Source organism: Scyliorhinus canicula, chromosome 15 (genome assembly GCF_902713615.1).
Source record: "Scyliorhinus canicula chromosome 15, sScyCan1.1, whole genome shotgun sequence".
Lineage (NCBI taxonomy): Eukaryota > Metazoa > Chordata > Chondrichthyes > Carcharhiniformes > Scyliorhinidae > Scyliorhinus > Scyliorhinus canicula.
In genome coordinates this window covers 25,889,596-25,916,589 of record NC_052160.1, presented here as the reverse complement: position 1 = coordinate 25,916,589, position 26,994 = coordinate 25,889,596, and the positions used below count along the sequence as shown (strand labels likewise).

At 46.7% G+C, this 26,994-nt stretch overlaps 1 protein-coding gene across 1 annotated transcript; it reads left to right on the top strand.

Moving 5' to 3' along the window:
* Window positions 1–584: 584 nt before the first annotated feature.
* On the top strand, window positions 585–26,971 carry LOC119979138 (cytochrome b-c1 complex subunit 2, mitochondrial). Its single transcript, XM_038821160.1, has 14 exons — window positions 585–740; window positions 4,227–4,316; window positions 8,054–8,203; window positions 9,053–9,117; window positions 10,289–10,345; window positions 10,951–11,075; window positions 12,198–12,295; window positions 12,401–12,458; window positions 13,905–14,000; window positions 18,572–18,771; window positions 18,879–18,959; window positions 20,551–20,627; window positions 21,580–21,733; window positions 26,807–26,971. The coding sequence occupies exons 1-14, from the start codon at window positions 696–698 to the stop codon at window positions 26,888–26,890; spliced, it is 1,380 nt and encodes a 459-aa protein (XP_038677088.1). The 5' UTR covers window positions 585–695; the 3' UTR covers window positions 26,891–26,971.
* Window positions 26,972–26,994: the final 23 nt, after the last annotated feature.

Genomic DNA, 26,994 nt, shown 5'->3' with positions numbered 1-26,994 from the left:
CTGGGTCACTGTCTGTGTGGAGTTTGCACATTCTTCCCGTGTCTGCTTGGTTCTCACGCCCACAACCCAAAGATGTGCAGGATACGTGGATAGGCCACGCTAAATTGCTCATAATTGGAAAAAAAAAAGAGAATGTGAGAGATGCTTTGAGTTTCCTTAAGTGTTTTCACTGCCTCCTGGGAGTCTCCTGTGAACAAGTTCTGAGTAGGACAGTTGCTTCTTTGCTTTGTCCTGAACATTTGGACGTCATATTGGATATTTTCCAAAGCCAGTCCTTGGGGACCACCATATTGTGTGGGTCACTGATTTGGTCACTGGTGAGCCGCCGTATTGTGTGTGTCACGAGATCAGGTGGCCGGTGAGCCGCCATATTGTGTGTGTCACAGATCGGGTCGCCGGTGAGCCGCCATATTGTGTGTGTCACAGATGGGGCCGCCGGTGAGCCGCCATATTGTGTGTGTCACAGATGGGGCCGCCGGTGAGCCGCCATATTGTGTGTGTCACAGATGGGGCCGCCGGTGAGCCGCCATGTTGTGTGTGTCACAGATGGGGTCGCCATGAGCCGCCATATTGTGTGTGTCACGGATCTGGTCGCCGGTGAGCCGCCATATTGTGTGTGTCAAGGATCTGGTCGCCGGTGAGCCGCCATATTGTGTGTGTCACAATCGGGCCGCCGGTGGGTTGCCGCTGAAACGATGAGGTCGGTGAAGGGAGTGAATTCTGCCCTCGCGAATCTCGTTGTAAGTATCTCGATCTGTATCCGCGCCAAGGCACAGGTTACTGACTCGGGACAAAAAGTGCTCGGGCCTGTGTGTGTCGAGGCGCAAACGGGAAATTGCCAATGAGATGTCGGCCGCTGCGGCCTGAGGCGCTGCCCGAGCAGGAGCGGCCGCCCGGGGCCTCGGCGCCCTCCGCCCGGGGCCTCGGCGCCCACCGCCCGGGCCCTCGGCGCCCACCGCCCTCCCGGCTGGGGCTGGGTCCTGAACCCAGTGCAGTGCGGGTGGAAGGCCGGTCCCTGGCAGAGCTGCGGTCCCGGGTTGGTGTTATGAGGGTTACTGAAGGTCATTCCCACCAGGGGACTGAGAGGCTCCAACCTCCGTGTTCAGTTAAAGCATCAGAAAGCCCAAATCCTCCTCCTCCGCTTCCACAGAATGATATATTTTAAATGCATTACTGTGTCTCTGCAATCACTAAATGGAGCGAATACCTATGGAGGGGTTTGACATTGCAAAGGTTATTTTGCTAAAACACCAGCTGCACAATTCTTCCACTGACAGGGCCTCATTTTTTATATTTCTAAACATAGAACCGGAATTTACAGTACAGTAGGAAGTAATTCGTCCCATCGAGTCTGCACCGACCCTTGGAAAGAGCACCCTACTTCAGTGATTCTTTTGGGGTGGCGAGGGGATTCTGCTTTCACCAAAAATGTTAGGCACTTTATCTTTACAGTATTTGTCTCACTGATAATTCGTCAATAAATGTAGTTAGATTGTAATTTAATCTTCAGATCTAGGTTTTGCTTTGCATCAACAACACACAAACATACGAATTAGGAACAGGAGTAGGCCATTTTGCCCCTCAAATCCTGTTCCGCCATTCAATAGGATCACTGATGACCTGATTGTGGTCCCAACACATTCCAACCTACCCCCCCCCCCCCCCCCCCAATAACCTTTTACTCCCTTGTTATTCAATAATGTGTCTACCTCTGTTTTAAAAATGTTCATTGACTCTTCCTCCACTGCTCTCTGAGCTCCAAAGACTCTTGACCTTCTGAGGGAAAGATAATTTCCTCCTCTCTTTCTTAAATGAGAGACCCTATATTTTTTAACTACGTCCCCTAGTTCTAGTCTCTCCCACAAGGGGGAACATCCTTTTAGCATCCACCTTGTCAAGTCCCCTTAGGATTATATATGTTTCCATAAGGATGCTGAGAATCCTGCCCAACTCCACCGTCACTATTTCTGGCACAAAAATTAAGAATTAGGTTTTATGTAGAGTACATAGAACATAGAACATAGAACAGTACAGCACAGAACAGGCCCTTCAGCCCTCAATGTTGTGCCGAGCCATGATCACCCCACTTAAACCCACGTAACCCCGTAACCCAACAATCCCCCCATTAACCTTACACTACGGGCAATTTAGCATGGCCAATCCACCTAACCCGCACATCTTTGGACTGTGGGAGGAAACCGGAGCACCCGGAGGAAACCCACGCACACACGGGGAGGACGTGCAGACTCCACACAGACAGTGACCCAGCCGGGAATCGAACCTGGGACCCTGGAGCTGTGAAGCATTGATGCTAACCACCATGCTACCGTGAGGCCCCTATAGAATGGTGAGTAACACCATAGAATCCCTATAGTGCAGAATGAGGCCCTTTGAGTCTGTACCGACCCTCTGAAAGAGCACTCCACCTCCCTATCTCAATAACCCCTTAACCTAACCTACACATCTTTGGACATTAAGGGACAATCTAGTATGACCAATCCACCTAAGCTGCAGCCCGTTAGACTGTGGGAGGAAACCAGAGCACCTGGAGGAAACTGACGCACACATGGCGAGAATGTGCAAACTTCACAGTCAGCCAAGGCAGGAATTGAACCCAGGTCCCTGGAGCTGTGAGGCAGCAATGCTAACCACCGTGCCGCCCTCGACATCAAATAGAAAATCAAGGAATTTTTGTTCGATTTACCCAAGGCGTTGCTTGGGTCACTTTGGAATATTGCACAAAGTTCTAGGTACCTTCTTATAGGAATGATATTAGATCCATGGAAAGGGGACAGTAAAGAATCATCAAATTGCAACAATTAAAAGGCATCAAGAGGGTTAATGGTGACTGCTTGTTTCTGGTTGTCAAGTCAGTCTGAATGAACATAGATAGACTCAGTTATTGTTAGAAGGAGGGAAGTTGGAAATTATTTTACACCGAAGAATCATAGAATTTACAGTGCAGAAGGAGGCCATTTGGCCCATGGATTCTCCATCGGCCCTTGGAAAGAGCACCCTACTTAAGCCCACGCCTCCACCCTATCCCAATAACCCCACTTAACTTTTTTGGACACTAAGCCTACAAGGGTTAAATCAAAGTGGGTTGATTTCAATAACTGGATTGTTCGAATAGTAAATATTAGGGGAGGTGGTAGCATTGTGGTAATCCAGAGATCCAAGGTAATGCTCTTGGATTCCGGGTTCAAATCCCACCATGACAGGTGAAATTTGAATACAATAAAAATCTGGAATTAAAAGTCTAATGATGACATAAAACCATTGCCGATTGTCCCCCACTGAAATAGCTTAGCAAGCTGCTCAGTTAAACAAACTCCTCATTGTGGTGTAGCACAAAGTTGTACCATGGAGTGATGGTGTGCACTACATTGAGTTCCTGTGCTGAGGTCTGCATTGTAACTAGGAGCTGAGGGAGGAAACCTCCCTCAATTGAGAGGGTCAGACAGCATCTGTAGAGAGAGGAACAGTTAAAAAAAAAAATTAGAGTACCCAATTCATTTTTCCAATTAAGGGGCAATTTAGCATGGCCAATCTACCTAGCCTGCATATTTTTGGGTTGTGGGGGCGAAACCCACGCAAACACGGGGAGAATGTGCAAACTCCACACGGACAATGACCCAGAGCTGGGATCGAACCTGGGGCCTCGGCACGCAAGGCAGCAGGGCTAACCACTGTGCCACCATGTTGCCCTGAGAGGAACAGAGTTACGGTTTCAGGTCAATAACCTTTCAACGGAACTGGAAAGAATTATTGGTGCAACAGATTTTAAACAAGCACAGAGCCATGAAAGGGGTGTGAAGAACAAAAGAGAGGGTCCATGATAAAGTGGAAGGCAGAAGGGAGGAGATGACAAAAGAATGATGGTGTAAAATATTAACACACTCTGTCCACAGCTGCTGACAGGCCTTCTGAGTATTTGCAGCATTTTCTGCTTTTATTTCAGGATCCCAGCATATGCAATATTTTGATTCCGTAAAAGTTTATTATGGATTATAATCAGCAAACGAACAGCTTGTACCAGATTTTGTGCTAGGCATTTTCTGATAACCATGAGTTGTGAAATGGAGCTTTAGTTTCTTCTATTATTTAAATACATATTCAAACCTAATGGAGCAAAAACCTGCACTGAGGTATCCAGGAGAGGTACCCTGGCCTTTCTGATTGATACCATTCAATTTGTTGATACACGTGTGAATTTTTGATTTCAGACGAAGAGGCTTTATTCGCCCAAAGCTGCACCTAAGCATGAGTTTACGGCAGCTTCAGAGAAACCACACCTTCCACCTCAGGAACTGCAGGTCAGTGAACAACTAGTCACGGCTTCTATTTCAGAGGTATGATTCCACCTTGCGACACACCACAGTGGTTAGCACCGTTGCTTCACAGCCCCACGGTCCCAGGTTCGATTCCCAGCTTGGGTCACTGTCTGTGCGGAGTCTATACGTTCTTCCCGTGTCTACGTGGGTTTCCTCCGGGTGCTTCGGTTTCCTCCCACAAGTCCTGAAAGACATGTTGTTAGGTAATTTGGACATTCTGAATTCTCCTTCAGTGTTCCTGAACATGCGCAGGAATGTGGCGACTAGGGGATTTTCACAGTAACTTCATTGCAGTGTTAATGTAAGCCTACTTGTGACAATAATAATAAAAGATTACCTTGCCCATTGTATTTGAGCGAACCCATGAATGGCATCAAGGCCTTGTGCCATTTTAAGCAGATTGCCCTCAAATGATGTGTATGGAGATGCCTTAGTGTATATTGTAATAGTGCACTGCATGCCACTGAGCTTGCTTGTGGCCTGCACTTTGTGTTACTGCAATTCTTTTTTTTTCTTTTTTTTAAAAATAAATTTATATTATCCAATTATTTTTTCCAATTAAAGGGGCAATTTAGTGTAGCCAATCCACCTACTCTGCACATTTTTGGGTTGTGGGGGGCAGCACGGTGGCCTAGTGGTTAGCATAACCGCCTCACGGCGCTGAGGTCCCAGGTTCGATCCCGGCTCTGGGTCACTGTCCGTGTGGAGTTTGCACGTTCTCCCCGTGTCTGCGTGGGTTTCGCCCCCACAACCCAAAAATGTGCAGAGTAGGTGGATTGGCCGCGCTAAATTGCCCCTTAATTGGAAAAAATAATTGGCTAATCTAAATTTATTTAAAAAAAAAAAAAAAAAAAAATTTTTGGGTTGTGGGGGCGAAACCCACGTAGACACGGGGAGAATGTGCAAACTCCACACGGACAGTGACCCAGAGCCGGGATCGAACCTGGGACCTCAGCGCCGTGAGGCAGCTGTGCTAACCACTAGGCCACCGTGCTGCCCATGTGTTACTGCAATTCTAATCACATGTTTAAAAATATTTGTGGGGCCTGAGCATTTGTACCTCTTGATTATTGTACACAGGATTCAGAAAAAAAAATCTTAATTCAAGATGATTGGGGCTCGGTTCATTGATCCAGTCAATCGCTCAGTCTGCAGACTAGAAGGTCATAGGTTTGGTTTTTTGTCGGTATGAAATCCGGACGGAGTAGGGACGTAATTGTGGCTTTTCAGCTTCCTCACTGTTTAGGCCTGCGTGTGATGATTGACCACTAGGGCAAGATACCAGAGGAAACATAGACCCCGTGGAACTACTCAGCGAAGCGTTGGTACTTTAAGAGGAATGGAAGGAGACAAGTCATGGAGGAAAGCAGTTGGAATAGAATATTAGAAATACTTTGCACTGAGTGAACTAAGACATTGCATGCCCTGATGATTTAAATGCACCTTTTCTCAAGATGATCCAAAGTGCTTCACATCTAGTGAATTTCCTTTGAACTGTAATTATCATTGTAATGTAGCAAAATATAAGAGCCAATTAGCTTATTAAACAGATAATTTCAATGTTGAGATAAAAGTGTGACCCAAATCATGACAGGACATTAAGTTGAAAACTCTTGTAGACTCAGGATGTTAAGGACGGCAAGGTGGTACAGTGGACCCGGGTTTGATCCCGGCCCTGGGTCACTGTCCGTATGGAGTTTGCACATTCTCCCCGTGTCTGCGTGGGTCTCACCCCCCCAACCCAAAAAGATGTGCAGGGTAGGTGAATTGGCCACGCTAAATTACCCCTTAAGTGGGAAAAAAGAAATTGGGAGGCTCCCCTTCAGGAGGGCAGTGAAGAGTTTCAGGTACCTGGGGGTGCAGGTGGCCAGGAGTTGGGGGGCTCTTCATAAGCTTAACTTCACCAGAATAGTGGAACAGATGGAGGAGGAATTTAAAAGGTGGGACATGGTGCCGCTATCGCTGGCGGGCAGAGTGCAATCCGTCAAAATGACGGTTCTCCCGAGGTTCTTGTTCCTCTTCCAGTGCTTGCCCATCTTTATCCCTAGGGCCTTTTTTAAAAGGGTGACCAGCAGCATCATGGGATTTGTTTGGGCGCATGGCACCCCGAGGGTGAAGAGGGTCTTCTTGGAGTGGAGTAGAGATGGGGGGGGTGGCTGGCGTTGCCCAACCTCTCGGGGTACTACTGGGCGGCCAACGTGTCGATGGTGCGTAAGTGGGTGATGGAGGGGGAGGGGGCAGCATGGAAACGGATGGAGAGAGCGTCCTGTGGGGATACAAGCCTGGGGGCCCTGGTAACGGCGCCGTGGCCGCTCCCTCCCACGAGGCATACCACGAGTCCGGTGGTGGCGGCTACCCTCAAGATTTGGGGGCAGTGGAGGCGACATACGGGAGAAGTGGGGGGCTCGATGGAGGCTCCGTTAAGGGGGAACCTTAGGTTCGTCCCGGGGAATATGGATGGGGGAGTTCAGGGATGGTATAGAGCGGGCATTAGACAGCTGAGGGACCTGTTTATCGACGGAAGGTTTGCGAGCCTGGGGGAGTTGGAGGAGAAATTTGGGCTCCCGCCGGTGAACATGTTTAGATATCTGCAGGTAAAGGCATTTGCTAGACGGCAGGTGGAGGGATTCCCTGCGCTCCCCGTGAGGGGGGTGAGTGACAGGGTGCTCTCGGGGGTTTGGGGAGGGGAAGATATCCGATATCTACAAGCTTATGCAGGAGGTGGAAGAGGCGTCAGTAGAGGAGCTGAAAACGAAGTGGGAGGGGGAACTGGGGGAACAGATCGAAGACGGGACATGGGCTGATGCCCTGGAGAGGGTAAATTCTTCCTCCTCGTGTGCGCGGCTTAGCCTCATTCAATTCAAGGTGCTGCATAGGGCCCACATGACTGGGACGAGGATGAGTAGGTTCTTTGGGGGTGAAGATAGGTGTGCCAGGTGCTCGGGGAGTCCAGCGAACCATGCCCATATGTTCTGGGCATGCCCGGCATTGGAGGAGTGCTGGAAGGGGGTGGCGAGGACGGTGTCAAGGGTGGTGGGATCCAGGGTCAAGCCAGGATGGCGACTTGCGATCTTTGGGGTTGGGGCAGAGCCGGGAGTGCAGGAGGCGAAAGAGGCCGGTGTGCTGGCCTTTGCGTCCCTAGTAGCCCAGCGAAGGATTTTGCTACAATGGAAGGACGCGAGGCCCCCAAGCGTGGAGACCTGGATCAATGACATGGCGGGCTTCATTAAGCTTGAGAATGTCAAATTCGCCCTGAGAGGATCGGTGCAAGGGTTCTTTAAACGGTGGCAACCTTTCCTCGACTTTCTGGCTCAACGATAGGGTACTGGGACAGTAGCAGCAGCAACCCCCGGGGAGGGGGGGGGGGGGGGGGGGGGGGTTGATTATGTTTGCTTATTTTATTTAAATTTGATTTATTTAATTTTAATTTATGGTTAAGTTCTCTTGTTGGGGGGGGGGGGGGGGGGGGGGAGGGGGGGGAGTGTGATGCATGTGATGTTACGGTTTGGGGGGAATTGTGGGTGTTATGGGGCTGTTAGTTGCATATTACTGCTTGTTGCTATACTTGTATTTTTATATTTTCTGTAAAAAATTCCAATAAAACTTATTTTTAAAAAAAGTGGGAAAAAAGAATTGGGTACTCTAATTTTTATTTACAAAAGACTCTGGATGTTCAATTTTATATGGATAATCAAGTATTTACAATTTGTCTCCTACAGGTGTCCAAATTGCCAAATGGGTTGATAATTGCCTCTCTAGAAAATTATTCGCCAACCTCAAAGATTGGCGTCTTTATAAAGGCAGGCAGCAGGTATGAGAGTGCCAGTAACTTGGGCATCACTCATGCCCTTCGCCTGGCAGCAAACCTGGTAAGTAAAGTTTTAATGAAAACAACTGTTCACATTTGCAACACTTTCAATATTTCTTTTTTGCTATGCCATCTGTTTTAAATCAGCGTGATACACGGCGTTTGCTCGCACCATCCTGAGTGGGGTTGATGGTTCTCAGTTATGGTTGTCTGGGCAATGCCTGTTACTTGACATCACCTGGTTGCATTTACGCCAGCCCTGCGCTTACTCACCTGGCCTCCCCTGTCCCCTGACCACACTTTATACTTGTGAGGAAACAATTCCACTGTTCTCTGGCTCATCGTCTGCTTAGCCATTTCTTGTGTGAGATTTTGGAGAGGGAAGGTTACCAGACTATTCAACTCTGTTGGGCATCACAACAAAGTCTGATCAGGACTTCACTTGATCTCTATGCATGCAAACTTTCCAGCGGGAATCACTGGTTATTGATCAGGATGTTAAGGACGGCAAGATGGTACAGTGGACCCGGGTTTGATCCCAGCTGATTTTTACCAATAGTATTAATAATGTGAAATTAAGTTTCTGTACATCAAAATACAGAGACAACAATATAATTTGGAATCAGGATCCATCAGTTAACTTTGCAGTTTGTTTTGCAGTATTACTGCCTTGAAGCATTGTCCTGGCTACGCATTAGCCTCTACATAACACACTATCATTATCTCTTGGTAAAGTGTGACCTCGGCGCACACACTGATAGTTTCCATCCTTGCATCCTTTGGTGTACTTCTAATAAAGATTAATTTCTAACATTATAAAATATGTCATTTTTTATGTCAAACTTGGGTAACAGAATTCCATTAGCAACTTAATCTTTCAGTTTTAACCAAAGCGTGGTCTGTTTTACAGACAACAAAGGGAGCTTCGTCGTTCAAAATAACCCGTGGCGTAGAAGCTGTAGGAGGCAGTCTGAGGTAGGCAAACATCTTTTCTTCTCAATTTCTGTATTTGTCAGGGTGAGAAATATCAATATCAGGATTGTGCCACTTTCCTAGCTGGGCTGGAATCAAGTAGTCCCAGCCCAGTGGGTAGCATTCTTGTCTCTCAGCTCCCAGCCCCAAAGTCCCAATCCAGAATCTTGAACACAGGCTGCAGGCTGACACTCCCAGGTACAATACTGAGGCAATGCTTGCTGGTCATAGTTGCCGTCTTTTGGTGAAATGTTAAATCGAAGCACCATCTGCTCTCTCGAGGACAGTAAAGATACTGTGACACTGTTCAAAGAAGAGCAGGCAAGTTCTCAATATTTATCCCTCAACCACCATCACTTTAAAAAAAAAAATGCTCTCTTGGTCATTATTCCATTTCAATTTGTGGGACTGTGCTGTACAGAAAATGGTTGCCCCATTTCTGTCAAATGACTATACTTCAAAACATTCTTAATTGGCTGTAAAGCACTTTGGGATTATAATGAGGTTGTGAAAGATACCATATCAATGAAAATTCTACTTTCAAGGCTCTAGGTCAGATATTGCAGAGCCCAGAAGCAGAACAAAAACAACCGTGACGCTGCAACTGCCAGCGGTGCACTACATTTTGCCGAATTCTTCCTTGCACCGGCTATTATTGCCTGTCTGAGTGAACTTGCCAGTGACAAATCTCTACTGCTTTGGATCGGTACCCATTGGGAACTGGCTCCGACTGGCCAAAGTCATCTCGCACTGGACCCTTACAGGCAGCAAACCTAAATTTCAACAACATACCTGCTGCCCAGTCTCCTAGCTTTTCGTTTAAATAGATTGCATGCAATTAATAAAGATAGTCCTAGTTCCACTCAGTTTGATGTGAATATTTCATTCCTTGAAATCCTATTACAGGACAGGTTTAATACCCCTGAATTGAATTTGCAGCACGTTGAAACTTAGATTTCAATGTTCGACCTGTCTGGTCACAGTTACTGAAAACAAACCCTTGTCTGTTGTAACCCTGAAACGGTTTCTCTGTACTCTAAGTGTTTAATTTCCCTGTGTTGATACGTGAATGGTTAATTGCTAGAAACATTTAAAAGAGTATTTACAAAGACATCTCTGATCTACAGCCGACTCTATTTAATCCAGTAATTACTGGCCATTTCTGATTTTGCAGTGTGACATCTACGAGGGAAAACATGATCTACGCAGTGGAATGTATGCGAGACTATGTGTGAGTGTTGGACCCATTCCACAGGCAACCTCTGCTTTTTACACCATTGTAAAAGTTGGGATTTTATAAACACAGTTGTTAAAGCATAGTTACAGGAGGAGGTCATTCAGCCTAAAGTTTGTTCCACAAATCAATGAGATCTTGACTGAACTGTATCCTAACTCCCATCTACTTGCTGTGGCTCCATTACCCTTTTCCACCCTTATTCTGCAAAACCTTTCCACCTCCGGTTTAAAATTATTAATTGAACTAGCATCTATTCATTTGATTTTCTTATGTTCTTGCAAATGTTAACAAAATCCTCAATTCGTGCTACATAGCCATCTTCTTTATGTTGAGTTGACTGTTCAGTAACAACTGGTACAAGAGCTTTCTGTCACTCACCAGTAGTAGATGATGGTCTGTAGGTAATACACACTGTAAACCTGTATCAAACTACCGTAACTCTAACCTCTCGCCCTGGCTCGCGATTCATACTTCATTTTGTTTTTCAATCCCCACTCCCCCCTCTTCCGGCTGACTCCTAGGACATTTTCCACATTATTTTCTGCACAATATGAATAAAAGTTGTTGTGGGTATCTAACTCCTGAATACTTCCTCTCAGTGACACAGTAATGGAGTATTTGATCAACGTTACTGCTGCCCAGGAATTCAGGCGGTGGGAACTATCGGAACTCGCGCCAAAACTGGAACTGGACAGAGCAATCGCCTTTCAGAATCCACAAATAGGTGAGATTTGAAAGACATCTGTTGGGCAGACATTAAAACAACTGGTCTCCGATGATTCGCAAATAAAATAAAGTCCCATTGTAACACTGCTTCTAGACCATGACTTAACCAGGTGTTTATTTGCAGCTGGTTGAGCTGTCGAGTCAGGACACTGCCACCAAGCTTAGGCTAGGATCCTTGAAGACTGAAGCATTAAACTTGATTTTGTGAAGGTCGAGGTAGCTGATCTTTCCAGTGCACAACTCTACCACAGCCCTTATCAACAATTTTATTGCAGTCACCTCCCTAAGCTGCTTCAGTATCTAAGTGCATAGCGATTTCCCCCGCAATTATAACAGGGAGTCCTTTTCAGTCAACACTACTAAGGTGTTACCACTTAGCCAAACAAGAACGAGAGCTAAGCAGTCGAAGAACCCTTTTGCACTGCACTGATTTCTCTCCGAGGCTGGTTTTACATAATTTTGTTTTGCTGGCACATGCACAATGGGCTGAATGGCCTCCTCCTGTGCCATTCCTGGGATGTGGGAGTTGCTGGCAACACCAGCAGTTGTTGCCCAACCCCCAGTTGCCCTTGGAATGGCTATGTGGAGTCACTTACTTGAACCGCTGCTGTCTTTGCGATGGAGATATGCCCACAGGCAGGCAATGCCAGGATTTTGACCCAGCAACGATGGAAGAATGATGGAATTTGATGTTTAGCCAGAATGCTACAAAAATGAAGCACAGGTCAAGGACAGTGATTTGTACTATACATGTGCAATATACACAATCTGGTATGGTTAGAAAAGGCTGCTCTTTTTTTATACTATATTTTGTCAGACACCTGTTTTTGGAATGTAGAACTCGTACATTGAGTAGTTGAGGTGAACAAAAATGGATGCATGCAAAGAGAAGCTGGATGAGTACATGAGGGAGAAAGGAATAGAAGGGTATGTCGATAGGGAAAGATGAAATGTGGGAAGGACACTGTGGAATATAAACATAGCATGGACCAGTTGGGCAGAATGGCCTGTGCTGCATGTTCTGTGTATGCCTCGTGAATAATTCCATATTCTTGCTGTCGTGATTTCTCGGAGAGCAGTCAGTTGTGGTAAGCAAGTGCATTTGATTTTTCTTTTGTAGATGTTCTGGAGAATCTGCATTCAGCTGCTTACCGTAATGCCCTGAGCAACCCCCTCTACTGCCCCAGATTTATGATTGGTCAGCACACAGCAGACCAGGTAAGAATAAAACACAAAAGAATCTCCGCAAAGAAAATCTTTTAAAAGAAACAAAACGTTGATGATTCTCCCCTAATATGTGCTTGACCCTTAATGTCTCCATAGCTGCATGAGTTTGTGCAAAACAATTTTACAAGTGGAAGGATGGCTCTCGTAGGGCTGGGTAAGTGTCACATGAGCATAAGTTATGGTTTTCAGTGTTCCTTTTTGTGTATTTGTTTCTTAGCAACTTTTTTCCATTACAAAACAGCGATGACACTTCAAAGATACTTTGTTGGGACGCCCTGAGGTTGTGAAAGAAGCTACAGAAATGCAGCTCTTCAGTTTCTGCTTTTTAAACTGTCTTTGAGAAACAAACTTGTGTATTTTTCAAATCTGAATTTAGCATGGTATGATTTTCAAATAAAACACCCAATTGTTTACAATAAGCTCTGTAATGAGGTATCTCACACTGTCACACTCAGAAAATGTAACGGATATACAATCCGATTGTGTTTTTATGAGTATTCAGAATTAAAATATTGATGCGCTATGTTGTAATTATTCAGTCAGATTAACAGTAACCAAATTCATCAAAGGACATGGGTTCAAATCCCACTGTGGCAGCTGGTGGAATTTGAATTCAATAAATCTGGAATATAATAAACTAGTCTCCGCAGTGGTGACCATGAGACCGTTGCTGATTGTTGTAAAAACCCATCTGGTTCACTGATGTCCTTTAGGGAAGGATATCTGCCATCCTTACCTGGTCTGGCCTACACGTGACTCCAGACCCAGAGAAATGTGATTGATTCTGAACTGCTCTCCATAAAGGCCTGGTATGCCATTCAAAAACAACTAGGACTGGGGCAACAAATGCTGGCCTTGTGCCATGTGAGAGTACCTTTAAGAACTGGGTGTTTATCAAATAGCTGCAGTAATGGTAGAGTGTGGGTGAAACTGGGCTGTCTGTCTTTCACTTTTGGTTTTGAGCAGGTAGCTACAGTGTGTTTTAGTTTTGTTTTCAGAGCTGGATAGCTGCAGGCAAAGCAAGCAGCTGTAGAATGATCTCTCTCTACAAGCTACAGACTGTCCAGCTCATTTGAGGATTTCAAAGTAATACCTGTTTCTGTAGAGAATTTAAACCTGCTGTCTTTCTTTGAAAAGTTTTTAATATATGGATGCTGTTAGGAAAGTATGAAGGGTTACTTATAGAATATTGTATCTGTGGGGATTATTGGTGTTGAGAGTTGTTGAGATGTTTACTGTGGGTTTATAAAGTGTTAACTGGATTCATAAATAAACATTGTTTTGTTTTAAAAGTGCTTTAGATATCTGTGGCATTACACCTGGAAAGTAAGCCCTTGTGCTCCCCATAACCACAATCCATTAAAAGCTGTGGGTCAGGTGAACTCCATGATTCACTTTAGGGTTCTCTAAACCCTGGCCCATAACACTTGTCATCAATGCCCACATCCTATGAAGGAAGAAGGGAAAAATAATTCCTGTCGTCTCCAGATTTTATTTTGGTTCAAAGATATTTTAATATTGAAGTGGTATTGGAGGGTAATGGTAATGTAGGATTGCACAATCAGCATATTGACACTGTTGTTTCTCTTCCCATCCACAGGTGTTAACCATACAGTATTGAAGCAAGTGGGTGAACACTACTTAAACATGAGGAGTGGTACTGGTGCAGCTGGTACTGCGGCTAAGTTCCGTGGAGGTGAGCATTGTGATCAATGTGTACAGGTGAACACATCCTTACCTGGTCTGGCCTACACGCGACTCCAGACCCTGAGAAATGTGATTGACTCTGAACTGCTCTCCATAAAGGTCTAGGGTTTAGTTCCTTGTTCTTCAAACTTTTTTTCCTGGGACCCACTTTTACCAACCTGCGGAACTATGGGCCCCATGATGGCCAACGCTTGTGACTCATGCCGGCTTACGTTAGCGACCCATGCCTGCCGACCTTTGCGGCACACCATTATTGCTTACCTTTAATGCGACAGGTGAGCCTGCTTGGTCCTGATGATCTCACTTGCTTGGTTCTCACAATCTCACTTTATAGAATCATAGAATTTACAGTGCAGAAGGAGGCCATTCAGCCCATTAAGTCTGCACCAACCCTTGGAAAGAGTTCCCTACTTCAGCCCACATCTCAACCCTTTCCCCGTAACCTCACCTAACCTTTTTGGACACTAAGTGAAATTAACATGGCCAATCCACCTAACCTGCGCATCTTTGGACTGTGGGAGGAAACCGGAGCATCCGGAGGAAACCCACATAGAGAACGTGCAGACTCCGCGCAGTGACCCAAGCCGGGAATCGAACCTGGGACCCTGGAGATGTGAAGCAACAGTGCTAGTCACTGTGCTACTGTGCCGTGACTCGCTTGGTCCTCACGATCTCACTTGCTTCGTCATTCACTGCTACATTTCTGCTCGTGACTTCGGCTGACGATTTAAGTTCTCGCTGCTTCCTTTGAAAGAAATCAAGAGGTTTGTCCTCAAACTTCAAAATGCCTTTGAAGTTTTGAGAGTTTTAAACTTTCATTTGCCAGTACTTATCTGCATATAACACTCATTGGTTTTGCATCCTGATTTGCATTGGCACAATAAAGCCATACCTCAGGAAATGATCTTTATACTGCTTTGTTCTTTATTTCAGTTTCTTCTTAATCAGTTGTTCAGCAGAAGCCCTGGGGCTCTGTATACAGGTCACACCAGCACTGCTTTGCCTTGCCGTGGGCTCCCCTGAGAAGCTCTCAAGCAGATTCAGTTGTGAGGTCCTGGCCTATTTGTGTCTCTGGCCCTCTCTACCTTATTACAAAATAATCTATCTTCTGTTCTTTTTAAAAAATTATTTTTATTCAACTTTTTGTCAAAAACATAATTTTTTTTGCATAACAGTACGCAACAATTAACATAACAAAATTAATGTTAACCATATATACAGAGAAAAGAACAGTACTATGTAACAACCCCCCTACCCCCCGGGATGCTGCTGCTGCTGACCTTTACTGCTCTCCTAGAAAGTCGAGGAACGGCTGCCACCTCAGAGAGAACCCTGCCATGCACCCTCTCAAGGCAAACTTTATTTTCTCGAGACTGAGAAACCCAGCCATGTCACTAATCCAGGTCTCTACACTCGGGGGCTTCGAGTCCCTCCACATTAAAAGGATCCATCTCCGGGCTACCAGGGAGGCAACGGCCAGACGTCGGCCTCTTTTGCTTCCTGAACTCCCGGATCGTCTGACACACCAAAGATCGCTATCTATGTACTAGGCACCACCTGCGTGTCTAAGATCTTGGACATTGCCTTAGCAAATCTCTGCCAGAATCCCTTAAGAGCCGGGCATGCCCAGAACATATGGACATGATTTGCAGGGCTTTCCGCACACCTTGCCCATTTATCCTCAACCCCAAAGAGCTTGCTCATCCTGGTTGCCGTCAAGTGTGCCTGGTGGACCACCTTAAACTGGATTAAGCTAAGCTTGGCATATGATGAAGCGGAATTGACCCTGTTTAGGGCATCGGCTCACAGGCCCGCATCCAGGTCCCCGCCTAGCTCCTCCTCCCATTTGCCCTTGAGTTCCTCGACTGGGGCTTCCTCCGCCTCCTGAAGTTCCTGGTAGATGGACACCTTCCCCTCCGCTACCCAGGTGCTGGAGACCACCTTATCCTGTATCCTGCGAGGGGGTAGCAGCGGAAATGATACCACCTGTTTTTGAGAAAGGCATGTACCTGAAGGTATCTGAAAGCATTTCCAGGGGGCAAACTAAATTTCTCCTCCAGCGCTTTCAGGCTGGGAAAGGTCCCATCTATGAACAGGTCCCCTATCCTTTTAGTGCCTGCCCTATGCCAGCTTTGAAACCCTCCGTCTATCTTGCCCGGGACCAAACTGAGGCTCCCTCCGCCCTCCTGTGCCTTCTCCACTGACCACAGATCTTTAATGCTGCCACCACCACCAGACTGGAGGAGTAGTGGGCCAGCGAGAACGGCAGAGGTGCCGTTACAAGTGCCCCTCGGCTGGTACATTTGCATGAGGCCGCCTCTAACCTCTCCCACGTCAACCCCTCCCACAACACCCATTTCCTAATCATGGCTATGTTAGCCGCCCAGTAGTAGCTGCAAAAGTTCAGCAGCACCAGCCCCCCTCCCACCCCCCGACTGCGCTCCAGATACAGTCTCTTTACTCGCAGGGTCATATTTGGCCAAACGAATCCCAAGATGATCTTGTTCACCCGCTTAAAGAAGGACTTGGGGATGAAGATGGGAAGGCACCGGAAGACGAACAGGAATCTGGGGAGAACCGTCATCTTAATAGTCTGCACCCTCCCCGCTAAAGATAGCGGGAGCATGTCCCTCCTTTTGAAGTCCCCCTCCATCTGTTCTACCAGCCGAGATAGATTAAGCTTGTGGAGGGCATCCCAATTTCGAGCCACCTGTATCCCTAGGTACCGAAAATTCTTCTCGACCATCTTCAGCGGAAGCTCTCTCAGTCTCTTTTCCTGCCCCTTAGCTTGGATCACAAACATCTCGCTTTTCTTCTCATTTAGCTTGTACCCTGAGAAATTGCCAAAGTCGCTCAGAATCTGCATGACCTCCCCCATCCCCTCTAGTGGGTCCAAGATGTATAGGAGCAGATCATCCGTGTAAAGTGAGACCCGATGCTGCTCTCCCCCCCCCCCCCCCCCACCCAAACCAACCCCTGCCAGTTCTTTGAAGTCCGCAGCGCTATAGCCAGCGGCTCTATCACAAGGGCGAATAATTACGGGGAGAGGGGGCACCCCTGCCTCATTCCCTGGTGGAGCCTAAAGTATTCCGACCTCACCCTGTTCGTGCACACACTTGCCACGGGGGCCTGATAAAGTAGCTGGACCCAGCCTATGAACCCCTCACTGAACCCGAACCTTCTTAGCGCCTCCCACAGGTACTCCCATTCCAACCGATCAAAAGGCTTTCTCTGCATCCATCACTGTCACTACTTCTGCCTCCCCTCCCACTGAGGGCATCATGATGATGTTTAGGAACCTCAGTACATTGGAGTTCAATTGCCTGCCCTTGACAAGCCTGTCTGATCCTCCCCTATCACCCCAGGGACACAGTCCTCAATTCTAGCAGTCAAGATCTTGGCCAGCAGTTTGGTATCTACGTTCAGGAGCGATATCGGTCTATAAGATCCACACTGTAGCGGGTCTTTCTCTCGTTTGAGGATGAGTGAAATCGAAGCCTGTGACATTGTTGGGGGGAGGGGCCCTCTCTCTTTGGCCTCATTAAAGGTCCTTAGCAGGAGTGGCCTCGGCAGCTCTGAAAATTTCTTGCAGAATTCTACAGGGTAGCCATCCGGCCCTGGGGCCTTGCCCGACTGCATGTTCCCAGCCCCTTTACCATCTCCTCCAGCTCTATCGGGGCCCCCAGTCCCTCCACCAGATCCTCTTCCACTTCTGGAAACCTCAGTTGGTCCATGAATTGCCTCATCCCCTCCCCGCCCGGCGGGGGCTCGGACTCCTACAATTTACCGTAGAACACCCTAAATACTTTGTTCGCCTACTCTGGGTCTATGACCGTGTTGCCCTCCTTATCCCGTACTTCCCCAATTTCCCTGGCCGCCTCACTCTTGCGAAGCTGGTGCACCAGCATTCTGCTCGCTTTAGTAAATTTGCTGTGTAATGTTGACGTTGTATGGCCAAAATAAAGTTCAGCCAAAAGAGTACAGGTTAAACAAGCAAACACTCACCAAGGTTGACCTTATTCAGAAACTAAGTTTTGATCTACGTTCCATGTATAATTTGAACCATAGAATTTACAGTGGAGAAGGAGGCCATTCGGCTCATCGCGTCTGCACCGGCTCTTGGAAAGAGCACCCTACCCAAGCCCACACCCCCACCCTATCCCCATAACCCAGTAACCCCACCCAACACTAAGGGCAATTTTTGATACTAAGGGCAATTTATCATGGCCAATCCACCTAACCTGCACATCTTTGGACTGTGGGAGGAAACCGGAGCACCCGGAGGAAACCCACGCACACACGGGGAGGATGTGCAGACTCCGCACAGACAGTGACCCAAGCCGGGAATCGAACCTGGGACCCTGGAGCTGTGAAGCAATTGTGCTAACCACTATGCTACCGTGCTGCCCATTGGAGGGTTGTACAACAGAAATATCTTGCTGTTAGTGTATATATATCATAAAATATAATTTGTAAAGAAAATTGATCATTGTTAGCTGAAATGGAAACTAATTGGGAAAAGTTCATCTTCTATAACCTGTGATCTTTGTCTTTCTGCAGGTGAGATTCGCGATCAGAATAATGACCATCTGGTTCATGCTGCTGTGGTAGCTGAGAGTGCAGCCTCTGGTAGACCTGAGGCCCGTGTGTACAGTGTCCTGCAGCACGTTCTTGCTGCTGGTCCATATATCAAGAGGGGAAGTAATGTGACCAGCAGGTTGCATCAGGCAGTGATGAAGAAAAATGCAGAGCTGTTTGATGTGAGTTTTGCTACTGCACTAAATTATATCTGACATTTTGAACCCATTTTTGTTTTTAATTGGCACTTTCTAGACTGACTTTGATTAAAATGTATTCCTGTAAACAGGTTTCTGCATTCAGTGCAGGTTACTCAGACTCTGGGCTGTTTGGCGTTTACACCATCTCACAGGTGGATTCAGCAAGTGACGTATGTATCAACACTGCAAGCTTTTCACTAAAATCTGTCAGCTCTCAGATGATTGCTCATCTGCTATTCCTCAGTTTACAGCTATGTCATAATGATCTGTAACTGACATTTACAGTGTTTGCAATATGGGGAAATAGAAGGGGAAATCATGTTGGGCTGAACAGTCGGTTTTATCTACAAAACAAAGTCGAGGATGACTCTATTGATAGAGGTCTTTAAAATAATAAAGGATTTGATAGAATAGATGTAGAGATGTTTCCAATTGATGGAGAGGATTCAAAGCTATGGGTCGTAAGTATAAGATAGTCACAAGTAAATCTAATAGGGAATTCAAGAGAAATCACTGAGGATTTTATGATTCTATGACTACTTTACTCAGAGTGGTGGGAATGCAGAACTCAATACAATAGTGGGTGTTTGAGACAAAATAGCATGGATATATTTTAAGGGAAGCTAGGTAAATACATGAAGGAGCAAGGAATAGAAGGATACGCTGATAGGGGGAGACGTAGAGAGGGGGAGAAGGTTCATATGGAACGTTAACCTACTTGGCTCAATAGCTGTGTCTGTATTTCAAATTCAAAGTAGCTTTTTAATGTACTCAGCACAACTACATTTTCAGGTGTCACAGGTGATTATAATCTTGACTTATTAGTCAATGTCTTGTGGCATTGCACACAGTCAAGATCAAAAGTAGTTTTTGGGTGAAGGATGGACCAGAGAATAATTGGGTCAAAGAACGCGGATGTAATTCCATCCTTATTTTAAAGTAATACATTCTGTCCTTATCTTGTACAATTATTCAATTTTATAATACTGTTTTTAATTGAGCATCACACAATGATCTAATCTATTGTCACATTACTTTTTGTGCGAGCTTGTGTGGAAATTGGCTGCTCTGTTCTCTACATTACAACAGTGTCTACACGTCAAAGGTCCATACCATGGTTGTGAATGGTTCCTTATAAATGCAGGTCGATCTTTCTTTCTTTATGCAGTGACATGTTTGCCAATTCAGGCAGCAGAGGAAGAGCTGGTTGGAGCACAGATTTCCCTGTAGAGCAGACTGAGGGACTAAAACATTCGAAACTAAGCTGCTCCAGTGGCACCATTGAGAGGGTGTAATTACCCTGTAACATGTTTACATAGGCTGTTTGTATTAGATAAATGCACTAGTAAAAGTGCATGATCCTTAGTTTATGGGAAAGTCTATATTATAACTAGCATCAATATTAATTTCCTTGTTCTCCTTGTCAAGTTTCAGCAGTTTGACAGGTGTCTTTAACCTTTTAATCCAGCAGTATGATTAACAGTTGATAAAACTAGGACTGTATTATAATAGGATGTTCAATAATCTGCCACCCTTACCCGGTCTGGTCTACATGTGACTCAATCCACAGTAAAGCTTGACTCATAATGGCCCTCTGAAATGACCTAGCAGGCCACTCCACCCAAGGCAAAGAGGGATGGGTAAAAAATGCTGGCCCTGCCAATGACGCCCACATTCCTTGAAATAAATTAAAAACAATCAAAAGTATTTTTGGCTTTGGTTTGAGTTTTATTGTTGAAAAATGTAAACTTTTAATCGCAGGTAATCAAGACTGCAATGTCTGAAGTCAAGAGCGTCGCTCAAGGCAATGTCACTGAGGCTGATATCACACGGGCCAAGTAAGCTGCCGACTGTACAAATAAAATGTTTTAAGTTACATTCAGGAGCATTGAGAGTAAATCCTATGGTATGGGCTAGAAATAGAAGCAGAAAATACTGGAAATATTTAGTAAATCAGGCAGCATCAGTGTAACGGGAAACAGTTAATATTTCAATTCAATGATCTTTCTCTGGAGAGCAGTGAGTGCCAGTGAAGACATACCAGCAGGAGAGAATTGGCAGATTAGAGATAAAAGAAATAAATTGAAAACAAAGTTCAGGTCATAGAATTGTACAGCACCGAAGGAGGTCATTTGGCTCATTGTGCGCTTGCCAGGACCCTAAAAAGGCTGTGAGGGGGCGGCACAGTGGTTAGCATTGCTGCCTATGGTGCTAAGGACCCAGGTTCAATCCCGGCCCTGGGTCACTGCCCGTGTGGAGTTTGCACATTCTCCCCGTGTCTGCGTGGGTTTCACCCCTACAACCCAAAAATGTGCAGGTTAGGTGAATTGGCCACACTAAATTGCCCCTTAATGGGAAAAATATAATTGGATATTCTAAATTTATATTAAAAAAAAGATGTGAGATTATTTCCACTCTTCCTCCTCCCCTATAACCCTTCAGATTTTCCTCCAAGTCTTTATTCGATTCCCGGTTGTAAGTTACGATTGAATCTGCTCCCAGCCTGTTTCAGGCAGTGAATTCCAGATCATCATAATTCGCATTTTAAAAAAAACTCACTACTCCCTCTGCTCCTATTGCCAATTACCTCCCTGTGTGTCTCTTGTCTACTTGGCCCTTGGAACTTCAGGTTTGATTTCTGTTGCCACTTCAAATCATTACAGAGTAGGGCTGTAAACAAGTAACTATTTTTAGTGATCATCCAAACTGCTAAAGGAAAATTATTCAGTTTGAAAGTTTTATTGCTTCCTGTCCTGGTGCAGTTTTGATGGACACTGGATTATTTTACAGGAACCAATTGAAAGCCAAGTGCCTGATGGCAGTTGAACAGTCTGATGGACTGCTGGATGAGATTGGTTCTCAGGTACTGCTGACTGGTGCATATGTGCCCACACCTGACCTGATTCAGCAAGTTGACTCTGTGTCCGTCAATGATGTGGTGAATGTAAGTGATATTTTGACTAACCATCTACAGCATTGACATATTGCATTATTGCTGAAATCATTCCACTTCCCTATTCCCATTGTCTCTCCCCAAATGATAACACTGAATGCTGGTGTGTACCTTTTTGTACATTGTGTGTAAATGTTGTGTTAGTAGATACAGCTCTGCATGGTGGGGATGCTGGGCATGTGTTGGGAGTGCATTGCAGCTTGGCCTTAAACTCCCACTTTCGGACAGTACGGTGGCGCAGTGGGTTAGCCCTGCTGTCTCATGGCGCCGAGGTCCCAAGTTCGATCCTGGCTCTGGGACACTGTCCGTGTGGAGTTTGCACATTCTCCCCGTGTTTGCATGGGTTTCACCCCCACAACCCAAAGATGTGCAGGGTAGGTGAATTGGGCACGTTCAATTGCCCCTTAATTGGAAAAAATGAATTGGGTACTTAAATTTATTGAAAAAAAACACTTTCATCCCATGTCCAGGCACATCTCCCAGTAGATCAAGGCCAGAGTACAAGGATCCAGGGGCCAGCCACCATTGCTTGAGCCAAAATATTTCACTAATTTGTGGGATGCTGGGTAACACTGATGTTTATTGACCATACCTTGTTAAGCCGCGAATATAGAGCTTTCTGCAGGATTGCAATGGTGTTTCCAGGTATGGGGGGGGGGGGGGTAGGACTCAGCACAGACTAGATACGTAAAGCCACATCTGACTTGGGGAGAGGGGGGATGGAGAGCTTCATGAACAGGCTATGTTTCCCAAGGGTTCAAGAGGAGCTGGTAGAGGGGCTGGGGGCGCCGATAGAGTTGGAGGAGCTAGTCAGGGGGATTGGTAATGCAGTCAGGTAAGGCGCCGGGGCCGGACAGGTTGTCGGTGGAATTTTATAAAAAGTATGCGGATCTGGTGGGCCCCCTGTTGGTGCGAACCTTCAATGAGGCATGGGAGGGGGGGGGGGGGGGGGGGGGGGGGGGGGGGGGGGGGGGGGCTTTGCCCCCGACAATGTCGCGGGCACTGATCTCTCTGATCCTGAAGCGGGATAAGGACCCCTTGCAGTGTGGATCATACAGGCCTATCTCGCTCCTCAATGTTGACGCTAAGTTGCTGGCGAAGATCCTGGCCACCAGGATAGAGGACTGTATGCCAGGGGTGATACACGAGGATCAGACAGGATTTGTCAAGGGACGGCAGCTCAACACGAATGTGCGGAGACTGCTAAATGTTATTATGATGCCGGCAGTGGAGGGGGAGGCGGAGATAGTGGTGGCGCTGGATGCAGAGAAGGCGTTTGATAGAGTTGAGTGGGGGTACCTGTGGGAGGTGCTGGAGTGGTTCGGATTCGGGGAGGGGTTCATCAAATGGGTGAGGCTGCTCTACGCGGCTCCGATGGCAAGTGTAGTTACCAATGGAAGGAGATCGGAGTACTTTAGGCTCTACCGTGGGACCAGGCAGGGTGCCCCCTGTCCCCCTTGCTCTTTGCACTGGCGATTGAACCTTTGGCTATGGCGTTGAGGGAGTCAGGGAGATGGAGGGGTCTGGTGCGGGGTGGGGAGGAACATCGGGTATCGCTGTATGCGGACGACCTGCTGTTGTATGTGGCGGATCCAGAAGGGGGAATGCCGGGGGTGATGGAGCTGTTAGCGGAATTTGGGGGCTTCTCGGGCTATAAGTTAAATTTAGGCAAGAGCGAGGTATTTGTAGTACACCCGGGTGATCAGGAGGAGGGAATTGGGAGACTCCCATTTAAGAGGGCAGTGAAGAGATTCAGATACCTGGGGGTGCAGGTGGCCAGGAGTTGGGGGCCTCTCCATAAGCTTAATTTTACCAGGCTGGTGGAGCAGATGGAGGAGGAATTTAAAAGGTGGGACATGGTGCCGCTATCGTTGCCGGGTAGAGTGCAGTCTGTCAAAATGACGGTTCTCCCGAGGTTCTTGTTCCTTTTTCAGTGTTTGCCCATCTTTATCCCTACGGCCTTTTTTAGAAGGGTGACTAGCAGCATCATGAGCTTTGTTTGGGCGCATGGGACCCCGAGGGTGAAGAGGGTCTTCTTGGAGCGGGGTAGAGATGGGGGGGGGCTGGCGTTACCCAATCTCTCGGGGTATTATTGGGCGGCCAATGTGTCGATGGTGCGCAAGTGGGTAATGGAGGGGGAGGGGGCAGCATGGAAACAGATGGAGAGGGCGTCCTGTGGAGATACAAGCCTGGGGGCCCTGGTAACGGCGCCGTGGCCGCTCCCTCCTACGAGGTATACCACGAGTCTGGTGGTGGCGGCTAACCTCAAGATTTGGGGGCAGTGGAGGCGACATAGGGGAGAGGTGGGGGGCTCGATGGAGGCTCCGTTAAGGGGGAACCATAGGTTCGTCCCGGGGAACATTGATGGGGGATTTCAGGGTTGGCACAGAGCGGGCATCAGACAGCTGAGGGACCTGTTTATTGATGGGAGGTTTGCGAGCCTGGGGGAGTTGGAGGAGAAATTTGGGCTTCCCCCGGGAAACATGTTCAGGTATCTGCAGGTAAAGGCATTTGCTAGACGGCAGGTGGAGGGATTCCCTTCGCTTCCCGCGAGGGGGGTGAGTGACAGTGTGCTTTCGGGGGTCTGGGTTGGAGAGGGGAAGATATCTGATATCTACAAGGTTATGCAGGAGGCGGAGGAGGCGTCAGTAGAGGAGCTGAAAGCTAAGTGGGAGGGGGAACTGGGGGAACAGATCGAAGACGGGACATGGGCTGATGCCCTGGAGAGGGTTAATTCTTCCTCCTCGTGTGCGCGGCTTAGCCTCATCCAATTCAAGGTGCTGCACCGGGCCCACATGATTGGGACGAGGATGAGTAGGTTCTTTGGGGGTGAAGACAGGTGTGTCAGGTGCTCGGGGAGTCCAGCGAACCATGCCCATATGTTCTGGGCATGCCCGGCACTGGAGGAGTTCTGGAAGGGGGTGGCGAGGACGGTGTCGAGGGTGGTGGGATCCAGGGTCAAGCCAGGATGGGGACTAGCGATTTTTGGGGTTGGGGTGGAGCCGGGAGTGCAGGAGGCGAAAGAGGCCGGTGTGCTGGCCTTTGCGTCCCTAGTAGGCCGGCGAAGGATCTTGCTACAATGGAAGGATGCGAGGCCCCCAAGCGTGGAGACCTGGATCAATGACATGGCGGGTTTCATTAAGCTAGAGAAGGTCAAATTCGCCCTGAGAGGGTCGGTACAAGGGTTCTTTAGGCGGTGGCAGCCTTTCCTCGACTTTCTGGCTCAACGATAGGGTACGGGGACAGTAGCAGCAGCAACCCGGGGGGGGAAGGGGGAGGGAAAAGGGGGGGGACGATGACTATGTTTGTTTATTTAATTTAAATTTATTTTTAAGTTCTTTTGTTGTTCATTGGGGTTGGGGGGATGTGATACATGTGTCGATACGGTCTGGGGGGTGTTACAGTTATTATGGGTTATTTTGTTGCATTTCATTGTTTGTCGTTATGATTTATATTTTCTGTAAAAAATTCCAATAAAAAAAATTTTTTTTTTTAAAAAGCCACATCTGACTGTTCCACTCCGCTTTGAGTTGGCAGGATCACTCAACTATCCGTTTTACTTTATGTGCCTCAGCCTGTGCTTCGAGAATACTGGGGTGGTGTGTACTGTGATAACCCATGTATCTTTGAGAAAGCCTGTAGTTTATTTGTATGCCATGTCTCTTTTCGATACCAAGGTGAATTGGGGGGGTTTTCTGAAAGGGGTTTATTGGTTATGATATCATCAGGTTCCAAGACAGTTACATGCAACTTCAGGCTGCCACAAGTTTGCGAAGTTAAGAGTAAATAGAAAGCTAATTTCATAGGTGTTAGATTTCAGCCTGTCTTTGCACACTAAAAGGCACAGAATTGGTGCGAGGAAGCAAGCAAGGTTCTCCATGAATGAATCAGTTTCTGTTTGACAGTTGAGAACAGATCCTCGCGTTGAAGTAGATCTCTGATAATAGAGCAGAGATCATATTACTGTGTGTTTTAAACTGTGGAAAGGATAGAGCACCAAAGACAGTAAGAACAATGGATTGTGAATTTGACAAGACTCTCTGCTGCAGTTTCAGTTTTAATAATAATAATCGCTTATTGTCACAAGTAGGCTTCAATGAAGTTACCGTGAAAAGCCCCTAGTCTCCATATTCTGGCGCCTGTTCTGGGAGGCTGGAACGGGAATTGAACCTGCGCTGCTAGCATTGTTCTGCATCACAAGCCAGCTGTTTAGCCCACTTGTGCTAAACCAGCCAGAGCCTACCTGACTGAAGGGATAGGAGAAGGAGGTCTCTGAAGATTCTGTACTATCAGGACCTTCATGAGAGAGTTTGGATGTGGGCCTTGTTAACCATGTCCAGGGACTTCGGTTGGAATACAGCTGCTGGTGAATGCCTCTTGAGGGCCAAATTAATTGAGTGAGAGGTGACATAACCCTGCAGTATCAAGGCTGAGCTAGAAAGACGAGATTGCATGTATCGCCACATTTGTGTGGGAAGTAATGCGAGTGCTTGACTATTTAAAGTGAAACTTGCCGTTGTAAAATATTTTTCACTTGTTAATGTTTGAATTATGTTGGCTTTAGTTGGTTTGTTACAGTAAATGGTTTAAAATGTGAAATCGTGCTCCCACTAGTTTTCTTTCTGTTGGCATTATGAGGATTCCTTTCTTTTAAAAATCATCAGTCTCCACTGGGATCATAGCAGTGTCCACAGATGCTTTTATATTGCAGCGATTGTAGTTCAAACTTTGTCCACTTCATTCCATAGTTAGAACAACAGGTATTTGGGAGAAGGGCCATTTTAGGCTCTGGAGACTGCTGTTGCCTTTCACGGACTCAGCACAGGTCGTCACTATGATCGCAGGCAAGGGAGAGGACTACAACAGCTTGCACTTGTATTGTGTCATTAAACATAGTAAAATATACTCAACTGTCCAGCTGGTACTCAAATTCAGAAACAGGGTTGACTTCAGATTTTGAAATTGCTATTTAAGATGTTTTTTCCAGGTAGGGGCAAACAAGCCTTTTGAGCGGACTTGTGATGCCATATCTCCAAGTACTGATATATTTTATTTGCTTTTCAGGCTGCAAAGAAGTTTGTGTCTAGTAAGAAGTCCATGGCGGCCAGCGGCAATTTGGCCAACACACCTTTCCTTGATGAATTGTAAATTTATTCTTTCACCGATACAACTGTAGAGCTGTATTGGCACACTCAATGCAAATAAAATATATATCATGGTTCCAGGAAATACGTGCATTATTCTTTATTCCC

Excerpts from the sequence above, each read along its gene's own strand:
- LOC119979138 (XM_038821160.1), top strand. The coding sequence starts at position 696 with ATGAGGTCGGTGAAGGGAGTGAATTCTGCCCTCGCGAATCTCGTT. Across the intron at positions 4,317-8,053 it reads TTCCACCTCAGGAACTGCAG|GTGTCCAAATTGCCAAATGG; the intron begins GTCAGTGAACAA and ends TGTCTCCTACAG. Across the intron at positions 10,346-10,950 it reads GAATGTATGCGAGACTATGT|TGACACAGTAATGGAGTATT; the intron begins GTGAGTGTTGGA and ends ACTTCCTCTCAG.